Raw genomic sequence first — 25,941 nt, 5'->3', positions numbered from 1 at the left:
TCTCTAAAATAGTGACTGAGAATTCTTTTCATGACTATTGATTGCTTTGATTTCTTCTTCTGAATCCTTTAGTCATTTATTAATTGGAGAATGGTTATTTTTATAAATTTTGGCTCAGTTCTCTTTATATTTGAGAAATATGGCCTTTACCAGAGAAATTTGATGTAAAATTTTTTTCCTTTCAACTTTTTTTCTAATTTTGATTGTATTTGTTTGTGCAAATTTATTTCATCTATTCAAAATTATCTATTTTACTTCCTGTGATTCTATCTTGTTTGCCATAAATTCTTCCCTTATCCATAGATCTAGCAAGTGTTTTTCCTATGCTCCCATAATTTATTTATAATATCACTCTTTATATTTAAATCATTTGTTCATTTTGACCTTATTTTGGTGTACAGTGTGAGATGTTGGTTTGTACCTTGTTTTGCCAAATGCTTTCTGGTCTTCCCAGTTTTACCAGTTTTTGTAAATTAGTGAGTTCTTATCCAAAATGCTTGGATATTTAAGTTTATCAAACATTAGTTGAGAAGCTCAGTAGATAGCTATAATATATTTGATGGGTCTGGAATCAGGAGTCATCTTCCAGAGTTCAAATCTAGCATCAGATACTTGCTCTCTGATCCCAGGCAAGTCACTTCACCCTGTTTGCCTCGATCTCCTCATCAGGAAAAATGAAGTAGGGAAAGAAATAGCAAACCACTCTTGTCTTACTAAGAAAATCCTAAATGGGGTCACAAAGAATTGGACATGTCTGAACAACAAATATTTTGTACCTATTTTTTTTCCAATTCACTCTCTATTTCTCAGTCAGTACCAGATTGTTCTGATATGACCACTCTGTAATACAGTTTGAAATCTAGTAATTCTTCCTTCATAACTTTTTTTCATTGGCTCCCTTGACATTTCGTTCTTTTGGACAAATTTTGTTATTTTCTATGTCTATAAAATAATTCTTTGATAGTTTGTTATAACACTGTATAATTAAATTAACTTAGAATTATCATTTTTAACATATTGGCTAGTCATGAGCCATTAATATTTCTCCAGTTGCTTAGATCTGTCTTTAAGTGAAAACTGTTTATACCCTCTGGGTTTGTCTTGGCAGTGTACTTCCAAGTATTTCATCATTTTTGTAGTTATTTTAAGTAGAATTTCCCTATCTCTTCCTGCTGGGTATGGTTGATTATGTATAGAAATGCTGTGGTTTATGGGTTTTTTTTAATCCTACAAGTTTTCTGAAATTGTGGTTTCAATTAGTTTAATTGATCTCTAAGATTGTCATAACCTCTGAAAAGAGTGATAGTTTTGTTTCCTCATTTCTTATTTTATTCCTTATTTTTCTTTTATTATTATAACTAATATTTCTAATACAAATATTGAATAATAGTGATAATGGATATTCACCTTTATCTTACTGGGAAGGCTTCAAATTTATGCTTTTACAGAAAATGCTTGCTCTTGGTCTTAGATCTTAAGGCTCCATTGACATAAACTTTCTAGTGTTTTAATAGGAATGGGTGTTGGACTTATTAAAAGCTTTTTCAGCATCTATTGATATATTTATTGGGTTTTTTAAATTGATGTGGTCAAGCATGCTTATAGTTTTCTTAATATTGAACCAACCCCTGCAGGCCTGAAATAAATTCCAATCAGTGAAAAAGTGTGATCTTTGAAAGCTACTTTTCTATACTGTAATCTCCTTGGTAGTACTTTATTTAAAAGTTTTGCATCAATATGCATTAAGAAAATTGATTTATAGTTTTTGCATACCCTGGTTTATGTATCAAAACCATATTTGTCTCATAAAAAGAATTTGGTAGAACTTTTTTTCAAATTGTTTATATAATATTGGGATTATTCCTTAAATATCAATTGCAAATCTAGATGGTTCTGGGAGTTTTTTCTTAGGGAACTCATTTATAGCTTATTCAATTTCTTTTTCCTTGAGTTATTTAAGTATCCTCTTTCCTTTTCTGTTCACCTGGGAAGTTTTTATGTTTGTAAATATTCACTTATTTCACTTAATTTATTTTTATATAAAGCCCTAGTTTTATTAGTTCATTTTTTTAAATTAATTTTTTAATTTTATTAATCTTTTGACTTTTTCAGGATTTCCATTTGGTGTTTAATTGGGGAGTTTTTTTGGTTGGCTTTTCTTTTCTTTTGCAGTTTAGTTCCAATGTCAATGCATTGATCTGTTCTTTCTCTATCTTATTGATGTGTTTAGAAATATAAAATTTCCAGGGTGGCTAGGTGGCTCAGTGGATAGAGCACCAGCCCTGGAGTCAGGAGTATCTGAGTTCAAATCCGACTTCAGACACTTAAAATTACCTAGCTGTGTGGCCTTGGGCAAGCCACTTAACCCCATTGCCTTGCAAAAACCTAAAAAAAATAAATAAAAAATAAAATTTCCCCTAAGCATTGCTTTGGCTGCACCTTATAAATTCTGGTATGTTTGTCTCATTGTTGTTATTATCTTTAATGAAATTACTTATTCCTAAGTTTTGTTCTTTGATCCCTTTATCCTTTAGGATAAGATTTAGTTTTCCAATTAATTCTTAAAACTATGCTTCCATGACCTTTTATTGAATTTTTATTGCCTTATGGTCAGAGAGGGTGATTTAATACTTTTGCTTTTCCACATTTGGTTGGGAAGTTTTTAAGCCCTAATACATAGCCACTTTTTGTGAAATTGTCTTGTATAACTGAGAAAAAGGTATATTCCTTTCTATTGCCATTATTTTCTCCAGACATTTTCCATATCTAACTTTGCCTCTGTAATTAACTTTTCCTGTAAGAATTTGGATGCGATGCTATTTGGTGTATATTTGTTTAGTATTGATATTCTTGTCTTTTTAAATTAGTTCTGCTTTTGCTTTGTCTGTCTGAGATCATGATTGCCACCCTTGCCTTTGGCCAAAGCGCAATATATTCTGCTCCAGTCAAATTTTATTTTAACTCTGTGTCCATTTCCAGTGTTATTTGTTTGTTTTTGTTTTTTTTAGGTTTTTGCAAGGCAATGGGGTTTGACTTGCCCAAGGCCACACAGCTAGGTAAATATTAAGTGTCTGAGGCCAGATTTGAACTCAGGTCCTCCTGACTCCAGGGCTGGTGCTCTGTCCACTGTGCCACCTAGCCGACCCTAGTGTGTTACTTATAAGCAACACATTGCTGGATACTGATTTCTAGTCCATTTTACTATTCACTTGCATTTTAATGGTGAGTTCATCCCATTCATCCCACTTATTACCAACTGTACATGTCCCTGCATCCTGGATTTTTTTTTTCCTGTTTTATCCTTGGTCTCTTTTTAACCTGATCCTCCTCTAAGGTCTCTTGGGTCTGACCATTGTTTTCCCTTACCCACCCATCCTTTTATCACCACCACCACCTCTTTTCTCTTAATCTCTTCTCCTTCTCTGATGGGCAAAATAGATTTCTAATTTCAATTGAATGTCTATAGATATTTTCTCTTTTTTGAACCAATTCAGCAAAAAGTGAGGTTCAAATGTTGCCCACCCTCCATCATTGTTTGAAAATGCTCTTCTGCATGTCCCTTCTTCATGGAAGTTAATTTTCCTCATTCTTCATCTCTCTTCCCTCTTCTCCCAGGGCATCCCTCTTTCTCATCCATTCATTATTTTTTTCCATCATCCCAACATAATTGACTCACTCCTGTACCCTCTATGTAGAATTCTAACTACCCTAAAGTTCTTAGGAATTACATGTTAACATCTTCCCATATAGGAATGTAAACAGTTTAACTTTATTAAATAGTCATGATTTTTCTTTCATGTTTACATTTTTATGATTCTCTTGAGTCTTAATTTGAAAGTCATATTTTTCTATTCATCTTGTCTTTTCATTAAAAATGCTTTAAAGTCCTCCATTTCATTAAATATCCATTTTCCCCCTTGAAGGATTATTCTTATATATAGGTTGTATTCTTAGCTCTTCTGCCTTCCAGAATATCATATTCCAAGCCCTCTCGAGACTCCTTTAAAGTGGTAATTGCTAAATGTTGCATGATCCTGATTGTGGATTCATATTTGATTTTTCTGCTTTAAGAATTTTCTTCTCGACTTTGGAGCTCTGTAATTTAGCAATATTCCTGGGAGTTTTCATTTGGAGATTTCTTGTAGGTGATAATCTATGAATTCTTCCCTCTCCTTTTTTACTTTCTAGTTCTAGGATATTGAGGCATTTTCCTTTATAATTTCTTGTAATATAATTTCTAGACTTTCTTTGATCATGGCTTTCAGATGGCCTAGTAATTCTTAAATTGTCTCTCCTCAATCTATTTTTGAAGAGTTGGTTTTTTTCTGAGATATTTCATTTTTCTATTTTTTATTCTTTTGACTTTGTTTCTTGATGTCTCATGGAGTCATTAGCTTCTATTTCCCTAATTTTGATTTTTAAGGAATTATTTTTTTCAGTGAATGTATACCTTTTTTCATTTGGTCAATTCCATTTTTAAGATACTATTTTCTTCAGTATTGTCTTTTCATAATTTTATTCCCTTGCCCTCATTTCTTTACCTCATTTATCCTCTACCACTTTGATTTTTTAGCTCTTCAGAATTTTATTGGGCTTCTATTTTTTTCCTTTGGATCTGTTTTGACTTGTCATCTTCTGAGTTTGTGTCTTGATCTTTCCTATCATACTAACTTTTATGGTCAGGTACTTGGTTGTTTGCTCCTTTTTCCAATCTATTTCTTGACTTTGAATTAAAGTTGGTCTCTGTTCCTGGCATGGGGTAGGGTGGGAATAGTCCCCACCTTCAAGCTTTCTTTTTTGTACTGTTTTTTCCAAAGTGCTGGTGTTTGGAAGTTTTTGGTACTTCCAAGTGGTGTGATCTGGAGAGACATGGGTTTAAACTCCAATCTATACCCTGGTCCTTACCCAGGAAAGGCCCTTATTCCTTGGAACTGCAATCAATATTGCTCCTCAGGGTCTCTGCTCCCTTAGGACTAGTAGTGATGCTGCTCCTCAGAGCTCCTGTTCTCACTTGACTAGAAGGTGCTCTCTGCCTCTAAACTGCAACCCAGAGATAGTTACAGGCAATGAAACAGCTAAAAAGCATCTGGTCCTGCATCCAATGCTACCATAGGAGTCCCCTACAATCTCTGACCACCTGGCAGATCCCTTTACCATCTCTGACTTGAGAGCTCCCAAAGGTGCTACTGCTTCTGTTGCTGCCACCTAGTCATGCTCCCCATCTTTTCTCCAGGTCAGCCCACACCTCCATCACACTCTCTCCTCTCAACCTTGGGCTGAAGGAATGACTTGCACTGACTCTTATTGGCTTGGTTGCTCCACAATTTGATTTAAGGCGTTATTTTAAAGTTGTCTGGGGAAGGGGGATGTTGGGAGAATTTGACGGAGTGTTTCTTCTACTCTGCCATCTTGGCTCTTCCCCCAATGGTCAACTGCAATAGGCTTTTCTCAATTGTCATCCTTTACCTCACTTTCTACCACCTCCTTGCTGAGTTTCCATGACATGGCTGTCATTGTCAACGTCCTTCTGCCCATTTGACAATTCCTTCTCCTTTATAGGATTTTGGTTCAGCTCAAGCCTACTTAGGTGGACATGAAGGTTCTCTCCTGGCCTCTTCTCCATATACATTGTGTGTATGACCTGATGATCCCAGATCCACAGATTCAATCTTTTTTATTTTTTTGGTTATTGCAAGCCAGTGGGGTTAAGTAACTTGCCCAAGGTTACACAGCTAGGTAATAATTAAATGTCTGAGGTCACATTCAAACTCAAGTCCTGACTCCAATGCCACCTAGCTGCCCCTTGACTTCTCTCCTGAGCTATAGTCCTACATCACCAGCTGCCTATCATAGGCATACCAGATTCCCCATGAGCATCTCAAATTCCAAAAGCCAAAACAGAATTCATTACTTTCCTTCTAAATGCATCTCTCTCCTGAACTTATTACTGTTGATGGCATCAAAGGCCTGACCATCTCAATCCCTTCCTCATTAAACTCCAAGGACTTTCTGTTCCCTCTAGGTTCAAATAGAAAATCATGTTTGATCTTTAAAGTTTGCTCCCTGACTCCTTCCTCCTTAATCCTAAACCTAAAAGGCTCTCCCTTCTCAGGTCCACCTCTTGATCAGAATCCTCCTTGGAGATGACTTCCACTTGGTCCTGCATCTGTCCACTATGTAAAAGGTTGTCTGTATGTCTGCTCCTTTATGATGGGAGCTTCTTTAGTGCAGGCAATGTTTTTGCCTTTCTTTGTAGACTCAGCACAGTAAATGCCCAACAGTTTGCCACCAGGGTGTCCTCAAACCCCTTCACCCTGTATGTCTAGTCAGATGAAAAAAATCATCTATCTAGACTCGGACTGTCACACTTGGAACTCCTTCAACAGCTGATTTGTTCCCATCTCTGCTCCATCTTCCCTGAAGTTGCCCCAGTGACTGACTTTCAGTTTAGACCCGTCACCTCCCCTGCAAGGTCTCCACACACTTAGGCCTCTTTGTGGCTTTCTATACCCCTCCCCCCACCCCTTCCTCCTTTCTCCCCACCTTCTGGAGCAGAGCCTAGTAGCCTCCTTGCACAGCACTGTAAACAGCCATGGGGGGGCTCCCTTGTTAGAATGTGCACCCCTGGGGGTAGAGGCCAACATACAACCAGGATTTTTACGAATGAGAGAACCTAGAATTGTGGGGTGTGACAAGCCCCCTCAGATGGTGCGGCCATGGCTCGGGAGCCCCACCCACATTCAGCCAGTTGGGTCAACCTCCCTCTTTAGGGAATTTCTACCCCACCTAAATCAAGATGTTAACAGGTACCTAAGATGGGATGCCCATTTCTCCAAGCATGTTGAAGTTCTACACAGAGCCAATGACAAGTTGCAGAAATCTGACAAAGACCATCATTTATGTGCTGAACACCAAGATGTTACTTTATTAGTTGAATTTTTTTCCATTTCTGTCACACATCTGTGAATGTTTACACAATGAAAAAATTCAGACAGCTGGAAGCCACCGACCAGATCAGCTGGTATTCCTGTACCCTCTTAACACATCGTAATTCTTACTTGGTGGGGATATCCTGAATTCAATTCCGTTTTGCTAAATCTGTTCATTTTCACGGCTATCCTTAAAATTCTGTCGAGATTGTCACATCTTTAAATACAGATAGAATTGTTAGAGCGACATAATTATATATACACACATACAGAAAAATACAAGACTAATTGTTTTTGCACAATATTTAATTTATACACTACTGTAACTCTTATGCAACTTTTAACGACAGGTTAAGGGGTACAAGAAACTGTTTAGAGCAAGTCCATAGTTTGGTCCAATATTATCTTAATGTAATGGTTATTCTCTCCCTCCCTTTTTATGGGACAACATACCAGGACAGACAACACATGCACAATCATTCACTTATGAACAAATGGATAAAAGACAACAACACTCAGACGAACATCTGAACGCCCAGAGGTTCCCCCAACCATCCACAACTAAGAAGGCTGTCACACAGCTCTGCAGCATAAATGGTCAACACTGCTGTTTCTAAAGTGAGCACCATATATATATATATATATATTTATATATATATATTTATATACACATCTATATATATACATCTGAATATAAAAACTGTTGGAAACCAAATACATAGGGGTTAGTTAAAAGGTGCCATTCCGAGGCTGTACATAATCACAGGAAAAAAGTATTTACAATACTTGGAAAAAACAGCTGCAACAAAGAGTTTATTGCCAATGCCCTTTATAAGTAAGTGTCTCCTCCTCTGAAGGCAGAGGTTGCACTCCCGCCTCCAAGCCCCACATCTTTATTTCTGGCCCTTGAGAAGATCCCTGCTCAGTTTCAAACACACAATCTCTGGCTTCACTCGCACCTCTTTTCTCACAGCTTTCCAAAGCAGAAACATCCACTAAATGAGCGTTGCTGCCTGAACATCTAGTCTAGGTCTATGAAGGAGATTAGGTGTTTTCAGCCTTATCTACCTGGCCGAGTAAAGAGACACGAATTCACAACTAGTCAAGTGGGGGTGGGGGTTGGGGGGGGAGGTCAGCAACCAGGACCCAATATCAAATCGCTCCAGTTCTTTGGTGTTCTGGCCACTCTTCCCAGGCACAGGCAGGGTCACTTGGGACATACCCATGATGGCCAGCCGCCTGCTGTTTGGCTACGCCTCCTCTAGGAACACACCTTATCCCCAAGGTCACAGTCTCTGCTGCTAAGACCCAGCATGCAGGGTGCAAAGAAAATACTTCTGCCCTTTCCAAAGAGAAGAATCTGCAATATTCCAAAACCTACTGAACAAAAGTGGTTTCCGTACAAAAAGAATCAAAAGCAAGAAGGATTTTACTCTTATTATAGCAAGGAAATGGGATTGAAATGGGAAAGAAAAAATATGAGAATTATTTTTCTCCTCCTCTAGGTGTATCTGTGTCTGAATGCACACATTGTGTGTGTGTATGTATGTGTGTGTGTGTGCATGCACATACAAGCCAAGTTGGTTTACATGTTCCAACGAGTCAATTTGTCTGGTGGACTGAATTCAAGAACATGGAGAAATGGAAGAAACGAAGAGAAGACAATACTATTTTCAAACTCCTGAAAAGAGCCAAAGAGGGATTTAAAAAAATATAATTCTGTCCTAATCTTTCAACATAAACATAAACATTTCTTGCTGAATCGGCATTCTATGGGCCTATTGACCACAAGTATCTACATCATCTTAAGGGAAACCCTGGGAAAGGCTCAAATTCACACAATTTATGGATTTCTGTTCTGCCGGGGACAAATCTCTACCTATAGTTAAGACTTCATCGATTATCTTCATCATATTAAAAAATAAGATTGTCTGCCTATAATAACAACACATGAGTGGGGGAGCCGCTTGCCAGTCATGGGGCTCGGCCTCAGAGCCCCCGGTCATCTTTTCAGCTTGAGAGTCCCAACTGGCTGCAGGCCGGCCAGAGCTTAAGACAACAGGTGTGTGTGGGGGGTCTCCCTCCTTGACCAAGAGGGTCACGCCAGGCCTCTGGCCAGCTGGGCTCGAACAAGCCTCTCCTCCCTCAGAGTTCTCAGTATCTCAACATTATTGCTTTGGTTCTAGTTCAGACATGAAGGAGCGTAGGCCATGGGGCCCAGAGTTCTGATATTACAGGAGGTCAGAACAGGAAGGAACATTTCACGAAGAAACAAAAGCATTTTTCTCTCTAGGTTATAAGTGCAGAACAGGAAATTTCTAAGTGCTCCATTTACACATAGGCTCCAGATACACATTTTAATCTGGACCTTCCATATGAAAATTATAAATGTAGAAATTACACCATGAAATAAGACTATTCAGCAGGGGAAAAAAAAGTGTCGCGGCTAGCAGCATGCACAAAGCCCATGCATTGTCATCTCACCGAGCACACAAAGGAAAATGGGATAAATAACTGCTCCAAAACCCATGGCAAAAGACTGACAACCACAGGGGTATAGTGAGAAGAGGGGGTCGTTCACAGCTCTGAACAGCAAGAAAGGAGGAAGGAAAAAAAGAGAAGGATGGAAACAGGGAGGGAAGGAAAGAAGAGAAGGGGGAAAGGATGGGGAGAGAGAGAGGAGGAGGGGGGCGGTAGCGGAGCCAGCCCCCTTCATATGACGTGGCAGCAGCTGGCGGGGCTCGAGGCGCAGAGCAGGCCCTCCTTGGGGCCCCGCTGGATGTTCACTGAGATGGTTTTTTCACACAGAGGTAGTTGTAAGACGCTGTTTTTCAAGTTCTTGCTCTTGATGCGGTCGATGCCTTCGGCCGGGCCCACCATACGATCGGAGAACAGCTTGACGTGGGCTCCACTGGGTGCCGGGCCGGCTGAACCCACACACATCCTCCAGGCTGACTTCTCCTGGACTCTCACACTGGAGAAGGCCCAGGCACTCTGGGGGTCCAGGATGCAGCCAGCACTGCCCCGGATCTGTGCGCCCAGGCATAGACTCATGAGCTTCAGGCTCTCCACCAGCTCCCCAGGGCCAGCGCACCTGCGTGTAGTGCCCGAAGGGCTTGTGCCACCACCCCCTGAGCTACCCGAGGGGCTGCCTCCACCCTGGCTGCCACCATTGGGGCCAGCCTTGTCTGGGCCACGGCTGCCATTGGCTGGCCTGCTCTGTCCGCCGCCATCACCTTGGTTGCCAGGTGGCCCCTCGCTGCTGTCCCGGCGGTGCCAGGAGTAGGTGAAGCCACTGTCCTTGTCCAGCCGGCGGCGGCTCTCCGAGTCGTCGTCACTTGTTTCAGAGCTGCTGCAGCTCGAGCCACGGCCCTGGCTCTTGCGGCGGTGGTAGCGTTTATGCACGGTGCCCGGTGATGCAATGTTCATCTTAAGCCTGCTCAACTTGGGTGGCAGATTCTCGTCCATGTCAAACTCGTCGTCAGACTCACCCTCCTCAAAGATCTGGTTCAGCACTGGTGCGCTTTTGCGGGATGTGAGGCGGTTGGTGACAGAGGGTTTGCGGCGCAGGACCACCTGCGTGGAGAGCGAGGTTGGCTTCTTGTCCTCCTCATCCTCCTCCTCATCCTCTTCCACTCGAAACAGACACTTTCGCCCGCTAGTTGTAGGCTTGAGACTCACGGGTGGAACCACGGACAGCGCCGGTCCCGCCAGCTCCTGCAGCTCATCCTTCTTGGCCCCTGCATCCCCGAGCGCTTTGTTCCTGTGACCATTAAGGACGTTCTCAGCTGTGCGGGCTGGGGACTGTGGGACCGTGGCATGGGACAGTGGCGATGCTGTGAGGTCATCTTCAAGGTCTTGGGGGACGTCAATCTTCGTGGGCCACGACTGCCTATGTCAGAAATGAAAGAGAGAGAAGTGATTTAATTGAGTGAAGGCATCCACAAAGGACTTTAGAGGAGATCACACAGACTCAGGGAGGACACTATCAGCAGGACCACCCGAGCCCAGCACATTAGAACAACCCTTTGGAGTTAGGGAGAAAGACAAAGATTCCACATTGACCCAGTCCAGAACAACCAGTGGAATGAAGTTGACAAAAACTGACCAAACACTTGCTGGACCACTTCTGACTTTAGGCCCAGAAGACAATGTCTGGGCAGGGCTCTGCAGGGTAAGTGGCACAGAGGATGGGCGTGATCCCTCAGCCTCCTGGGGTTGTAAGCCTTTCCCCTTTCTTCCCATCTCAGACAAGTGACCACCCAACTAAGCAAGCCTACAAAACCAATGTTAGAGTGGGTGGTAGCCAGCATTAGATTTCAGAGCGAGGAAGATCCAAATTCAAATGCTGCCTCAGATGCTTCCTATTCATGTGACCCACGCTCAGGGGTTTAACCTTCCTCAGTCTCCTTTTTCTCATCTGTAAAATGAGAAGAATGATGGCACAGAATTTATGAGGTTACAGCGAGAGTCAAAAGAGAGAGAGAGAATATGTAAAATGTTCTGCACACCTTAAGTCTTTAAATAAGAGCTAATAATTGTTATCAGCAAAGACACTAAGATAGGATAACCGTTTATTGTGGAAGCAGGGTTCAATTCCAGGTGGGCACTAACCTGATGAAAAAAATCATCAAAGTTAAGGCAAGAACAGGCATAAAAGAAGCCTCTCAGTTTGAGCCTTGAGTCAAGTCAGGACCACCACTATGAGCAGAGCTGAACAGGGGCCTCTCCAACAAGCTGTCAGAATCACCATTCCCACCCCTTCCACAGCCTCAGCATAGGAGTGCTTGAGAATTTCAACCATTTTGATAACATTGTTGTCCTCATAAATAAACTATGGGTTCTGGGCAAGATACAAAAGTCACTGCTATGACTGAATGAATGAAAACATTGTGATTCATTACCTGACCAGAGCAGTGGGAAGAACGCTCAATGAATTTTTATTTAAATTGTTTTACTAAAGGAGTCTCTGGTGCATCCAAATTCCACCCAAGCACCTTCACCAAATGACTTGATTCATCTCTCCACAGACCTAAGAATAACTTCTGATCTCCAGAGGCAGCAGAGAAGTCGTTTAAAACTTTACTCAATGCCTGCCCAAGAGATAAGCTACCAAGACTTAAGGAGGTTGTTCAACAAAGACCTCATTACCTACTCCTCTAAACCGTCCTGCCTTCCCTATTACTGGAGAGCACCCAGCCCTCTCAGGCTTACAACCTAGGGGTCATCCTGAACCCCTCACATTTAATATCCCCATCCAGGCTGTTGCCAAGGCCTGTTTATGTCCCCTCTGCAGCATCACTCCTCCATTTCCCCTCTGCAGCGTCTCTCCTCCGCTCCACCTCTGCAGCGCCTCTCCTCCATTTTACCTCCGCAGCATCACTCCTGTTTCGCCTCTGCATCACTCCTCCGTTTCCCCTCTGCAGCATCTGTTTCACCTCTGCAGCGTCTCTCCTCCATTCCACCTCTGCATCACTCCTCCATTCCACCTCTGCAGCATCTCTCCTGTTTCGCCTCTGCAGCGTCTCTCCTCCATTCCTCCTCTGCAGCATCTCTCCTCCGTTTCACCTCTGCAGCATCACTCCTGTTTCCCCTCTGCAGCGTCTGTTTCCCCTCTGTAGCGTCTCTCCTCCATTCCACCTCTGCAGCGTCACTCCTCCGTTCCACCTCTGCAGCGTCTCTCCTCCATTCCACCTCTGCAGCATCACTCCTCTGTTTCACCTCTGCAGCGTCTCTCCTCCATTCCTCCTCTGCAGCATCACTCCTGTTTCCCCTCTGCAGCGTCTGTTTCCCCTCTGTAGCGTCTCTCCTCCATTCCACCTCTGCAGCGTCACTCCTCCATTCCACCTCTGCAGCATCACTCCTTCATTCTACTCCTGAAGCATCTCTCCTCCGTTTCCCCCTCTGCAGCGTCTCTCCTCCATTCCACCTCTGTAGCATCTCTCCTCCGTTCCACCTCTGCAGCGTCACTCCTCCGTTCCACCTCTGCAGCGTCTCTCCTCCATTCCACCTCTGCAGCATCTCTCCTCTGTTTCACCTCTGCAGCGTCTCTCCTCCATTCCACCTCTGCAGCATCACTCCTCTGTTTCACCTCTGCAGCGTCTCTCCTCCATTCCACCTCTGCAGCATCACTCCTGTTTCACCTCTGCAGCGTCTCTCCTCCATTCCACCTCTGCAGCATCACTCCTCCATTCCACTCCTGAAGCATCTCTCCTCCGTTTCCCCCTCTGCAGCGTCTCTCCTCCATTCCACCTCTGCAGCATCACTCCTCCATTCCATTCCTGAAGCATCTCTCCTCCATTCCACCTCTGCAGCATCACTCCTCCGTTTCCCCCTCTGCAGCATCTTTCCTCCATTCCACCTCTGCAGCATCTCTCCTCTATTCCACCTCTGCAGCATCTCTCCTCTATTCCACCTCTGCAGCGTCTCTCCTCCATTTTCCCTCTGCAGCGTCAACTCCTCCGTTTCACCTCTGCAGCATCACTCCCTGATTTCACCCCCTGTAGCAGCTCTCCTCCATTTCAGTTCTGCAGCCCCTCTTATTCATTTCAGCTCTGAAGCTCCTCTCATCCATTGTGTCTCAGCAGCAGCAGCAGCTCTCAAATATGCCCTCTTCTCTACTCTGACCTAGTGCCCTCTCTGATACAGGTCCTTAACACCTCATACCTGGATTACTGCAATAGTTGGCAGATGGGTTTACCTCCCTACTCCATCCATTCAAGGGATTTTCCTAAAATGCAGGTTTGACCATGTCACTCTCCACCCCCTTCAACAAACTTCAGTGGCTCCAGCAAATACCAAATGCCCTGATTGGCATTCAACGTCTTTTATAGCTTGGTCCCTGCTATCTTTTCCAGGCTTCTTATACCTTGTACCTTCCCCAGGTAAACTTTGATCTAATGACACTGACCTCCTGGCTCTTTCAGGAACAAGATATTCCCATCCCTGGACTCTCAGCATTCTTCCTAGCTATCCTCCATGTCTGGAACACTTTCCCACCTCCACTCCAATGACCGACCTCCCCATCTTCCTTGAAGTCGTAATTAAAATCTTGCTTTCGGGAAGTCTTCATCAATGCCGTTTCATTTCAGTGTTTTCCCTCTCCTAATTGCTTTCTTATTGATTCTATATAAAGCTTCCTGTTTGCAGGTTGTCTCCCCCATTAGAGCAATTAGATTAGCTTCAGTACCTAGCCTAAAGTAGGTGTTTGATAAATGCTGATAAAACAGACTGATTTCAATAGCAACCCAAAGGGATATATTGTTTCTTCCTCACTTTCAAATTTGTAACACAAACTAGCAGACTATGTTCTATTTTTTAAATTTTCTTTTTTTTTGAAAGGCAGTGGGGTTAAGTGACTTGCCCAAGGTCACACAGCTAAGTAATTATTACATGTCTGAGGTCACATTTGAATTCAGATCCTCCTGACACCAGGGCCAGTGCTCTATCCACTGCACCACCTAGCTGCCCCCAGACTATGTTCTTGATAAGTTGTTTCATTCACTTAGTACATGCTCTGTTGTTATAATCTAAATAGCTACCCATTTCTACAGACTTTAGAGCCTTAATTGTCTTCCATTTAAAGAAAATTCTGAACTTGACTAACATCAAGTGAAATGAGCATTTAATTACACAATATATATGCAGAACATAAGAAATGAAAAGCTAGGAATCTATATTATTTAAAGCCTGCATTTCCTTTAAAACATTTACATTATGTCCAACACCTAACTTTCAAAACTGACTTGTTTGTGTGGCCTGCTTACTGAGGTGGAAAAGGAACAATCTCAACTTTCTCCTCACCTCTCCCCCATCCCCAAGTCTTGATAAAATATGAAATCAGAGAGTAAGGCTTCTAACTAATGAATTTCAGTGAGCAGAGATGGAAATAATGCCTATATGTGCCCTAAGGCAAAAAATCCTCCCTGTGGAATCTTGAAGCCTTCACAGTACTGTGTATCGTTTGACTAGTCACAAAATAAAGACCTATGTGCCATAGATTGAGTTGTGATATGTGTGTGACAGAACACTATGTTCTGTAAGATATCATGAGGGACAAATTTCAGAAAAGCCTGGTTAAGACTTGTATGAACTGATGCTGAACCAGGGGTGGCTAGGTGGTGCAGTGGATAGAACACAGGCCCTGGAGTCAGGAGGACCCAAGTTCAAATCCGACCTCAGACACTGCATAATTACCTAGCTGTGAGACCCTGGGCAAGTCATTTAACCTCATTGCCTTGCAAAAGCAAAGAACAAAACAAAACAGGAAATGAGCAGAACCAGAAGAATATTCTACACACTAACTATGGGGTGATGGTCAACCATGATGGACATGTTCATTTCAGCAGCAAAATAATTAAAGACAATTGTAAAAGTCTTGTGATGGAAAATGCCATCCATATCCAGGAGAAACTGTAGCATTGAAATGAAGACCTAAACTTATTATCCTCAATTTTTAAAAGTTGTCTTATGTTTTATGCCATTTTTTTCTAATGTTTTCTTTTTTTTTTGGATGTGATTCTTCTCTCACAATATGATCAGTTTAGATCTACATTTAGCATGGTTATAAATGTAGAGCATTTATCAGACTGCTTTCTGTCAGGGGAAGGGGGAGAAAAGGGAAGGAAGGAGAAAAATATTAAAACTCAAAACACCTTGCAAAAAAAATGGTTAAAAACTACTGTTGCATAGTTGTTTTTTTTTAGGTTTTTTTGGTAAGGCAAATAGGGTTAAGTGGCTTGCCCAAGGCCAACACAACTAGGTAATTATTAAGTGCCCGAGACCGGAATTGAACCCAGGTACTCCTGACTCCAGGGTCGATGCTTTGTCCACTACGCCACCTAGCCGCCCTTGCATATAGTTTTAAAAGCAAATAAATAAAATATTTTTTAAAAGGAAGACATCCAAGAGTAGAGTCCAAACTGGATAAAATTGAAGTAATGTTCAAAAATAAATATGCATATAACAATATGTTACACAAAAAAAAGAAAAAGAGTGGAGGTGGGTATTAAAAGTGCGTAGGTGTATAGAAGAGTAATGTCTGAAACTGCCCCTCTGCTCTGAGGTGGCCCCTCTGCCCTACAGTGCTGGACTCCCCACTTCTTCCTCAAACTCCCCACCCCTCCTCAGGGGTTCTGCCTCTGAGTTCCTGGAATTACAAACTAAGTGCTCACAGCCTCCCAGAAAGAAAAGGGACTGTGCGCCCCACATTCATATCCTGGCTGAGGAAACTGATGGAGTCCCTCTGTGGGTCACTGAGCTGGACAGAAGAAAAGGCAGGAGCCCTCAGAAGTGGGCTGTGGTGACAAAGAAAAGGTCATGGAAATGAAGGGGGTGCAAACTTCACTTCTGGAATGGGGGGGTGGACTGAAGGCTGGGAGTCAGGAAGACCAGATTCAAATCTGGCCCCACTTATATTTAACTGGGTCCTCAAGCAACCGTCTGCCTCAGTTTCCTCATCCATAAATCTGGGGGTGATCCCTCCTCCTTCCCAGGGAGGTGGTGAGGTTGCAATGAGACCCTCCAGCCTAGCTCTATAAACACTATCCTCATCATCATCATGATTGTTATTCCAGCAATTATTACCATGTTAACTTAGTTGCTGGCCCCTCGGGCCTGCCTCATCCTGCCTCCTGGGGTTCTGGGCTGGGGGCAGCAGGATCTTCAGGGACGACTCTGCCCAGTGGCTCTAGTAGCCCACCCCGCAGGGCCCCACCTCACCACCCCACATAGCCTCGCCTCACCCCCCCCAGCCCCTATTACCTGAACTGGGCTTTGATGTTACTTGGACTGGCTGACCTCGTCTGGATCTCCTTCTCCTGCTTTTCTCTTAGGATCCTCTCAGCCAGCAGGAAGTAGGTAGCCGTGATATGATTGTACTTGTTGGTCTCCAGGGCCCTACAAGTGGAGGAGTTGGAGAGAAGGGCGGGAGTCAGGCTGGCTGGTGGTGCTCCAAACGGCAGCTGTCCAGGGCTGGGGATGGACTGCTGGGCTGTGGCAGCCTTTCAGTCTGGGACACACCACCACCAACCCTCTTCTCCATTTTCTTTTTCGGTTTTCTATCTCAAACTATAAGGCAGATTCAGGTGGACAAGCACGACTCATTTAAACTAATGCAAAGACCTCCATTTTCTCAGCATTTCTAAAAGCCTGGAGGCTCCCCAATATTGACTCTGGGGAGCTCGTCTGTAGAAGCCCCTCTCCTCTGGGCCCAACCTGTAAGAGCTCAGCTCTGGCTCCTGTGAGGGAGATCCGGGGGAAGAGATCGACATATGGAGGCAAAGCTGGCCTTCAGGTCCTGGCTGACTCTGACCTTGGCCAAAGAGGACATCTGAGGCCAGAAAGGGGCTGGAATTTGCTCAAGGACACAAAAGAACCCCCCCCCCCTTCTGGCTCCAGATTTTACCGATAACTCTTGTTGCTCTTCTGAAAACCTAAGAAGGGCAATGTTGCAGACATAGCCCCTATGAGGAGTGCACAAGAATCCCATCATGGGGTTTACATCTTAAAGGTTTTAATTTTACATTAAAAATGCTCTATCAGGGGAAACTAGGTGGCGCAATGGATAGACCAAATCCAGCCTCAGACATTTAATAATTACCTAGCTGTGCGACTTTGAGCAAGTCACTTAACCACCCTCTACCTTACAAAAAGACAAGAAAAATTGCTTCATCAGCATCAGTGTGAACAAGGTGGCACCCTGTGGCTTGCGGGATTCAAACCAAAGGCTCAGTTTGGCCTTCCAAGCCCTCTGTCCCCTGGCTCTCCCACCTCCTTTCCCTGACCCATCCTCTCTGATACTCCCACCATTCTCTGATCATCCCCAGGCTCTTCTACCTCCCTGGCCTCCTTTAAGTCCCAGGTGAACTTAAAAGTCCCTTTAAGTCACCGATGTCTAAAGGCTTCCCCCACCCCCAGCCCCTCCAAATTCTGGTGCCTTCCCTCTGGAGACTCCTTTGTTCCTCCCAGATCCAACTCCCTTGGTATAGATATCTTTAATGGTTTTTGACTGTGAGCTCTCTCTGTATAATGCTTACTGACTTAGCCTCTTAATCATCTGCATTAACTCTTTCAGATCACCTGGGTCCTGGATTCCTGGCAGAGGCAGCCCCTGCCCCCTCTCACTTACTCGACGATGCTCTCTCGGTCAGCTATGTCGCCAAGAACCATGCGCTGAATGATGCTATTGTGTTCCTCCTCAGAAAGGTTTTTGTATGAGACCAGGGGGATGTTGTACTTGGTGGCCGGTGATGGGTCAACACCTTGCAGCCAGGGGTGCGTCTCGATCTCTTCCAAGGAGGCCCTTCGCTTCGGGTCCCTCTGCAGCATCCGTGTAATCAGACTGGAAAAAGACAGAAGCTCTCAGTCCAGATGCTGGTGGGGAGAGTGGGAAGAGGGGCCTCATCTGTCGGGTCCACCTCAGCCCTAAGACTGAAGAAGGGGGAGGGAGTGCGAGCAGAAGCCGAAAGCCAGAACTTCTCTGGTACACCCAAACACACCCACACAACAGGCTCCTAAACCGGCAATTAGTTCAACCTATCAAAATAATACTAGACTTGGGTTTTTTAATTCTTTCTGGCCACAGTTCCCCTGGAGCTCATAGAACCCATCAGGACCAAAAGAGGAGCTGGAGATATAAGGAGCAGGGGGAGAAGGCATGGGGGTTCGGCCAACTCCCATTTTAATTTTTAGTTCTGTTTCAAAATCAAGTTTAAAGCAGAATCCAGGAGAGTTCATCACAGAAGACAAGACCCTTCCCTGGAGGCTGATAGTACCTCCTCCAAATTCTAACCAACGGGATTCATGAATTCTGTGGGAGCTCCCAGGTCAGGCTGGTGTTTGGATGAGGTCAACCCTGGGCCCACGAGCTAAGCCTTCACCAGAGTTCTTGGGCTGGTTCCTCCTGAGCCGCGAGGAGACCTTATACTAAAGCTTTCTAGAGCAGAACACATTTAGTAAGAATGACCCAAAAGGCAGCATTGTAAACTTCCTATGGTTTCATTCCCAAAAGAGCCTGTTGGGAAATTTTCACAGGTGTGGAAAACTTGTGATGCCTGATGGACAAATGGACACAGGCAGGACACTCTGCTGCCCTGCCTCCACCCCGTCCCCCAATGGCCCAGCCTTGGGTCAGCCCCCCTTGGAACATGGAGAGCTTGAAGGCAAAGGGAAAGAATGTCACAGAGCACAGGGACAGACAACTCTAAATGGCAAGAAAACCCCTTATGGGGACTAATTTAAAGGAGGGGGCAGTATTAGCTCCCCAGGGCAGGGCCTTGTCTTCAGGGCTAGCATGGTGTCTGGTGCACAGCTAGTCTTAATAAATGTTGACCAAATTGAACTATTTTGTTTAGTTGGGGATGGAGTAAAGTATTAATTAGTAGTTTATTGACAATATGTCTGGCATGGCAATATGTCAGTTTAAAAAAAATCAGATCTTTCAACTTGCCTCGTTTTACAGAGAAGGAAACTGAGGCATATGAAATTTAATGACTGGTCTTTGACAACATAGGTAGGAAGTAGTAAAATCATGATTAAAACCAAAATGTCAAATCTGATATAAATTAAAATACATTACTTCCAAGGACACAGTTTTATATTACTCTATCCCCACCTCCCTAGTGTACAAGATTTTATATTCTAAAATGCCCATTGAAAGGAATTTTTAGAACTCAAACCATATTTACATTGGGGGAGTTGCCTTAAGTCACTGAAGGAAAAAGAGAGTAAAGTGATAATCTGGCAAAAAAGCAATCAAAACTGCAGAATCATAGCCTTGGACCTAAAAATTCCTTTGTTAAAACACCATCAAAACCAAAGACTCTCTGGTCTGTGCCTATCAGGGGTCTTACTTTAAATGCCAAAAATGAAAACAGTTAAACCTGTCCAACTGCAGGGAATGGTTGACTGCCTCATGTGGTGCCTGACTGGCATCAGAATGTGGTGCAATCTGGAACAACCTTGAGAAAAAGAGCAGGAATAATGAAGGGAGGACATGCCAACTTTGGCCGAGGGAAAAGCCTGAGGATCCTAATGGACCAAAGATCCCTGGTAAAGGCAGGAACTGAAAAGTAATGACCTTTCATGGAAAGAATGTTTTTAGATATCAAGAGTTAAGGGGCGGCTAGGTGGCGTAGTGGATAGAGCACCAGCCTTGGACTGGGTTCAAATCCGGCCTCAGACACTAAATAATTACCTAGCCATATGGACTTGGGCAAGCCCTTAACCCCATTGCCTTGAAAAAAATCTAAAAAAAATAAAAGAGTTAAAAAATAAGATTAATTTGATGTAGTTATCCTCACTATTTAGTTTATAATAACCCATTTAAATTTTAAAAGAGAAATCAAGTTCTGCAAGTCTCAAAAATAAGGCTTTCAATGAGAAGCCCTCACTGAGCTCCAAGTGCAAAGGCAAGTTTAAGACCTGAATTTAAAATGAAATAATCATGCAGTGCTGGCAGATTCTGGGCCACACCACAGGCTCCAGGGCGCTATCTCCCATCAGCCAACACTGCCTGGCCCCAGCTCATGCCTGGGATCCTTGGACAGTGCAGACAAGGAGAGGACCAGGAGGACAAGGAGCCAGCTTGCCACATGTTACCCCACGGTTCATAACAGACAGATTTCTGGTCTGTGAACCCTTTTGCATACTTACTCTTTACATTCTTTGGATACATGTGAAGGTACTGTGTATTTGCAGTCCATGATCATTGTCAAGGTTTCACTGTCATTTGCTTCTTGAAAGGGTGGCTGCCCACACACCAACATGAACAGAATGACTCCCAGACTCCATATATCTGGAAAGAACGGAGATATTATTAAATGGGGTAAACAGGTGGAAGCAATTTACTTGGAGAACTTTTTAAAAGAAACATTTTTCAAATATTTAGTCAACTTTTAAAATGAGAATATAAAATTTAGTAACAAACACAAAAATAAATAAGTAAACAAACAAACACATGATAATATAGCCCAGGTCTGGAAGAGTAAGAATAAAGAAGCCCCAAAAGTAAGTAGCTGAAATACTTCCCTTCCCATGGCTGATTTCTAAGGAGATGGAATGATGGCCTTATTTTACCTAACTTTAACTTGAATAGTGCAAGTCTGACTACAGGTGAGGCCTTCACAGACTGAGCAGCAGGTGGCCCTCTCTCCCATCCCCTCCTCTGCATTGCCAGGGACATGTAGGAGCCCTCTCACCCACATCGCCAAGCTCAGTGCAAAGCCCTGGGAGGGCAGGGACAACTGACAGCGTATCCTCTCAAAAGAGCTTCATCCATTCCCCAAGAAAGAAGTCACAGGTGGACATGAGGGGGTGACAGGGGGAGGGGGGAGTCGGTGCCCTTCAGGACCTCATTTAAGGCAGCTGGGGATTTTCAAAGGGAGAGGTGAGAAGGGAGGGCACAAGAGGGTCAGCAGATGGGCTAGAAAAAAGGGTTAACAAAGTTCAGCCACAGCTGCACTGCCAAGGACTTTGGGGGCCAAACAGGGATTTCTATTGGACACCCGAATCACTGAAAGCCATGGAGTTGGCCTCATTCTTTCCAATTTCTGGGAGCTGCGTGTGGAGTGGAGACAAGAAGTGATGAGGAGCCTGCGAGTGAGGGGCTGGGCTCGTACTATGGGAATGGAGGAGAGACAAAGGGAGGTGCCAGGGGTCCTGCCACAGAAATAAAGACATTTGGGGGGAGTGAGGGGTTTTTGTCTGCAACTGTGATGTCATCCATACAATGGAGGACGTTGTTGCATTGACACAGGATGAGATTTGCAGGTACTGCCCCTCACCTTCAATCAGACCTCAAGACCACAGACCCTTGAACAGATCCAGGTTACCACGTGCAGTTCCCTGAAGTCCCCCAAGGAAGGACAGAAGAAAGCCATGATTCAATCCCAGGGTAGACTCTACTTCTAGGGCACTTTCCCCCAGACCTTGATGCCACAGTAAACTCCCTGGGTAGGGGAAGCCTCTCCTTATTTCTCCTTCTGGGACTCGCCAGACCCAGCAAAGTGCCAAGGCCAAAGGCATTCATCACAAAGAGACAGAATCAGACTGGCCCCTCCTACTGAGGGAATCTGAGAACAGTGGTCACTCCATGGGGTATCTGGTCTCCACAGGGCTAGTCCTGGGCACAAGGGCCACAGGCTGCCTAAGGAGGGGTCAACCAGGCTAGATGAGAAACAAAGAACCTCAAAGCTTCCATGACAATGGCAGGAGAGAGATCAAGTCCATAAGTGGTCACCAAAATAATAAGCCCCACCCCAAAAGAGAGGGGGTAAACCTACAGACAATAAAGAAAAAAAGGCCAAATAAAATGTATAGAAGGAAGGAAGCAGAGTGAACAGTTGCTCTGGAGAGTAAGGAACTTAGGGTTGGGAATGAAACTTCTTCCTGCTGTCCATGGTCTACTACCCTTTAAAATTTCATATAAGGGACCCATCTCCTAGGTGAGACTGTGAGGACCCGCCCCCCCAGGAACAAAGCAGTAGGCCTTCCAAGGGAGAGTGTGGATGGGAGATGGACCTTAGGAGGCCAAAGACAAGTGATCCTGGGTGAGAGCAGGAAGACAAGGCAGGGGATCCATTCCAGCAAGAAATTGTCCTTTTGGGTACTTTCTCAGCTTCCTGCCCGAGGCTGAGAATTCCACAGATGGTCTCAGAATAAGGACAGAAGCCTAGCAGGCCACCAGACAGGCAGGAAAGATTTCTTGGTCCTCCTCTCCTCGGGAGTCCGAAGGCTTACTCAGGGAGAGAGTCCTCACAGGTGAAGACACCTGGGCTTGTTAGGGTGGAAGGGTCAGTGAATGTGGTTCTTCTGGTGATAGCTTGTCCACAGTAGGAACTCATCAGTAGGCTTTGGACTCAGGGCTGGGCTTTGATCCTCTGGTGGGTGGCCGGGCCTCCCAGTGGGTGTGGGGGTTTTCCAGCATGGCCTACAAGCAAAGCCCCTGCTCTGCCTCCCTTTCCATTTTGAAGCTAGTCCTGTCCCAGGACCTGAATGGCATGTATTCTCCCTCCTCCTCTCCCCCTCCTTCCTTCTTTCTCTCCTGTTCTCTCTCCCTTCTTCCCTCTCTTCTCTCTCTCACACATACACATACACCCTCTTTTTCTCTCTCTGTGAGTTATCAAGCACAAATTAATGTCAGGTCTCATTTAAAAATATATAGAGAACTGAGTCAAATTTATAAGAATACATGTCATTCCCCAATTGATAAATTGGGGATAATAATCAAAGGGTATGAACAGGCAATTCTACTGATTAGGGAAATGCAAATTGATCAATATGACAGTAAAGAAAAATGATCACTATTGAAGGGGATATGGGAAAATGGTGACACTAATGCATTGTTGGTGAAGTTGTGAACTGATCCAGGCTATCTGGAGAGCAGTTTGGAACTATGCCCAAGGGGCAATGAAAATATGCCTACCCTCTCTGATCCAGTAATACCCCCACAGGGTTTGTATCCTGAAGAGAACATATGAAAGAGTAAAAATCTCATGGACAGAAATATTCATAGCAGCTCTTTTCATAGTGGCAAAGAATTGGAAATTGAGGGGACACCAATCAATTGGGGAATGACTGAACAAACTGATGGAACACTATTGTTCTCTAAGAAATCTTGAGAGACAGGATTTCAGAAAAGCCTGGAAAGACTTGCATGGGCTGATGCCAGGTGAAGGGAGCAGAACCAGACACAGTAACAGCAACCTTAGGAGATAATCAACTCTAATGGACATGCTCATCTCAGCAGTACAATAATCAAAGACAATCCCAAAGGACTTATGATGGAAAATGTCACTCACCATCCAGAGAAGGAACTATGGAGTCTGAATACAGATCAAAGCAAACCATTTTAATCTTTAAAATTTTTGTTTTATGTTTTCTTTTTTGTTCTAATTCTTCTTTCATGACATGATTAATATGGAAATATAGTTAACATAGTTATATATGAATTACCTCTATTAGATTATGCTTTGTTAAGGGGAAGGGGAAGGGTGGGAGAGAAAAATATGTGGAATTCAAACTTACAAAAAATGAATGCTGAAAACTTTACATGTGGTTGGGAAAATAATTTATTTTTGTTTTAGGTTTTTTTTTTTGCAAGGCAAATGGGGTTAAGTGGCTTGCCCAAGGCCACACAGCTAGGTAATTATTAAGTGTCTGAGACCAGATTTGAACCCAGGTACTCCTGACTCTAAGGCCAGTACTTTATCCACTGCACCACCTAGCCACCCCATAATTTTTTTTAAAAAAAAAAGAATTAATGATGTCTATTTTATACCTTCAGAAAATGCATCTACCCTCTACCCGCCCATTAGACCCTCTTCTTCAGGGTTGTCAACAAAGTCAGAAGAGCCCAGTTTGGGAGGTCCCTCCTTAGCCTTCATCCTTGTCCTTGCTCAGCAGTTTCTGGCTCTGATGACCCACCAGTTGCCCAGACCCCTTCCCCAGAGGGTGGTGGATGGGCCCAGATAGCCTCCTGGCCTCCAACATCTTCCTTCTCAAAGCCATTCTTTATAGTCCTTCTGGTCCGAAAGAAGTCAAAGCCGCCTTGGGAGCCTCTCAGGTTCCAGACGCACATCCCTCCCTATGAACTCCATTCCAGTTAAGCCAGAATCCCGGAGGTGGGAGGCATCTGAAACAACTCTTCCTGATGTCAGTTCTGAACGCTCCCTTCTCACATTTTCTTAGGAGCTTTTTTGTCCAAGTCTTCCCTTCCCAGTATGGACTCATCCAGTCACATCTCTAACACCCTAGCTGAAAGTAAACTCTGGAAAGCGCAGAGCCTTGCTAACCCTTCCTGAGCTCTTGGGGTTGACCGAACTAAACTGAACTGTAGAAAACTAAAGGATCTCAGAATCTCATGGAGAGGCTCCAAATGGAGGGCTGTGGGACCCAGGTCTGCCCTTTCTGTCTCCACAAAGTCTCTTAACTTTTCATTTGAGATGGTTGCAGGAGGGGAGGGGCAGGTGGACAGGTAGCAGAGGCCAAGGCCACACTGAGGTGGGCACTAGGCCAGGCCCAATGCTGCCGACAAAGAAGACTGAAGCCCCTTTCTGAAGTTCTGAGTGAGAAGATGATGGCAATTTTGATCAATGTATACCATGGAAACAATGTAAAGACTATCAGACTGCCTTTTGTTGGGGGGGGGGGGAGTGAGATGGGGGGGGTGTATAATTAAAAAAAAAAGAAAAATAAAGAAGATGCTGGGAACACACTGCCAGGAAAGGATCTCCAGGCACCAGGACAACCTGCCAGCAGGTGAAACTGTTTTGTTTTTTAAAAAGCCAACAATTCTACAAGGTTAATTGATTCCAAAACAATGTCCACTTCTACTTGCTGCTTCATAGGATCCAACTTGGGGAGAAAAAACAAAAAACAAAGCACAAAACCCTATACGTGTCAATGGAAACCAGAGAGCTACTATGATGAGCAGCAGCTGGAGCAAGGGCTCCAAAGGCCACAGGATGACCACAAAGTCAAATGCACTTTCTTGATTTTTCCCACTATTTAAAAATTTTTCCCTCCTGTGTAGGAGAAAAAGTCTTACTTTCTGAATTTAAAAATCCCCTTTTCTCCATTCCCTTTCTGCATGGCCTTGGGTATCGGTTTCCTCCCTGCCTGGTTTTGCAGAGGTCCCCCCATTTGGCTACCTTCTGTACACCTTCACTTTGACCTTTTCAACTAGATCCTGGAGACCCTCCTCTTCTCTCCCTCACTTCACTGTTCCACAGTGCCTCCCCTAGCCTCCCTTCTGGCCTTTCCTGTCTTGGTCCATACACAAGTGGCCTTCAATTCACCTTCCTCCTCCTCCTCTCCATCTTCACTCTCCTTTGGTAAAATCATCAGTTGAAGGCAGTCAAGAAGCATGTACCAATCTCCTATCACGCACTAGGCCCCCAGTAAGCCTTATGCCAAGACAGATCTTGCCTCTGATGGCAAAGACAACATGCCCCACTCAGCCCTGAGGGTCTGATCCTGAGGTCCCTCAATTCTGCCCTACAGATGAATGCTG

General features: G+C 44.1%; 1 protein-coding gene across 1 annotated transcript in view; it reads right to left on the bottom strand.

Annotated features, from left to right (window-relative positions):
* Positions 1 to 6,547: 6,547 nt before the first annotated feature.
* Positions 6,548 to 25,941, bottom strand: part of SNRK (SNF related kinase) — a 54,279-nt gene continuing 34,885 nt past the window's right edge. Inside the window, exons 3-6 of the mRNA XM_074195590.1 lie at positions 20,583 to 20,724; positions 18,058 to 18,270; positions 16,692 to 16,826; positions 6,548 to 10,821 (exon numbers count right to left, since the gene is read on the bottom strand). Of these exons, the coding sequence (XP_074051691.1) occupies positions 9,642 to 10,821; positions 16,692 to 16,826; positions 18,058 to 18,270; positions 20,583 to 20,724 (1,670 nt within the window). The 3' untranslated portion in view covers positions 6,548 to 9,641. The remainder of the gene's footprint in view (positions 10,822 to 16,691; positions 16,827 to 18,057; positions 18,271 to 20,582; positions 20,725 to 25,941) is intronic.

This window comes from Macrotis lagotis, chromosome 7 (assembly GCF_037893015.1).
Source record: "Macrotis lagotis isolate mMagLag1 chromosome 7, bilby.v1.9.chrom.fasta, whole genome shotgun sequence".
NCBI lineage: Eukaryota > Metazoa > Chordata > Mammalia > Peramelemorphia > Peramelidae > Macrotis > Macrotis lagotis.
Note: the sequence above shows the minus strand (reverse complement) of the source record. Positions and strands in the feature narration are given on the sequence as shown.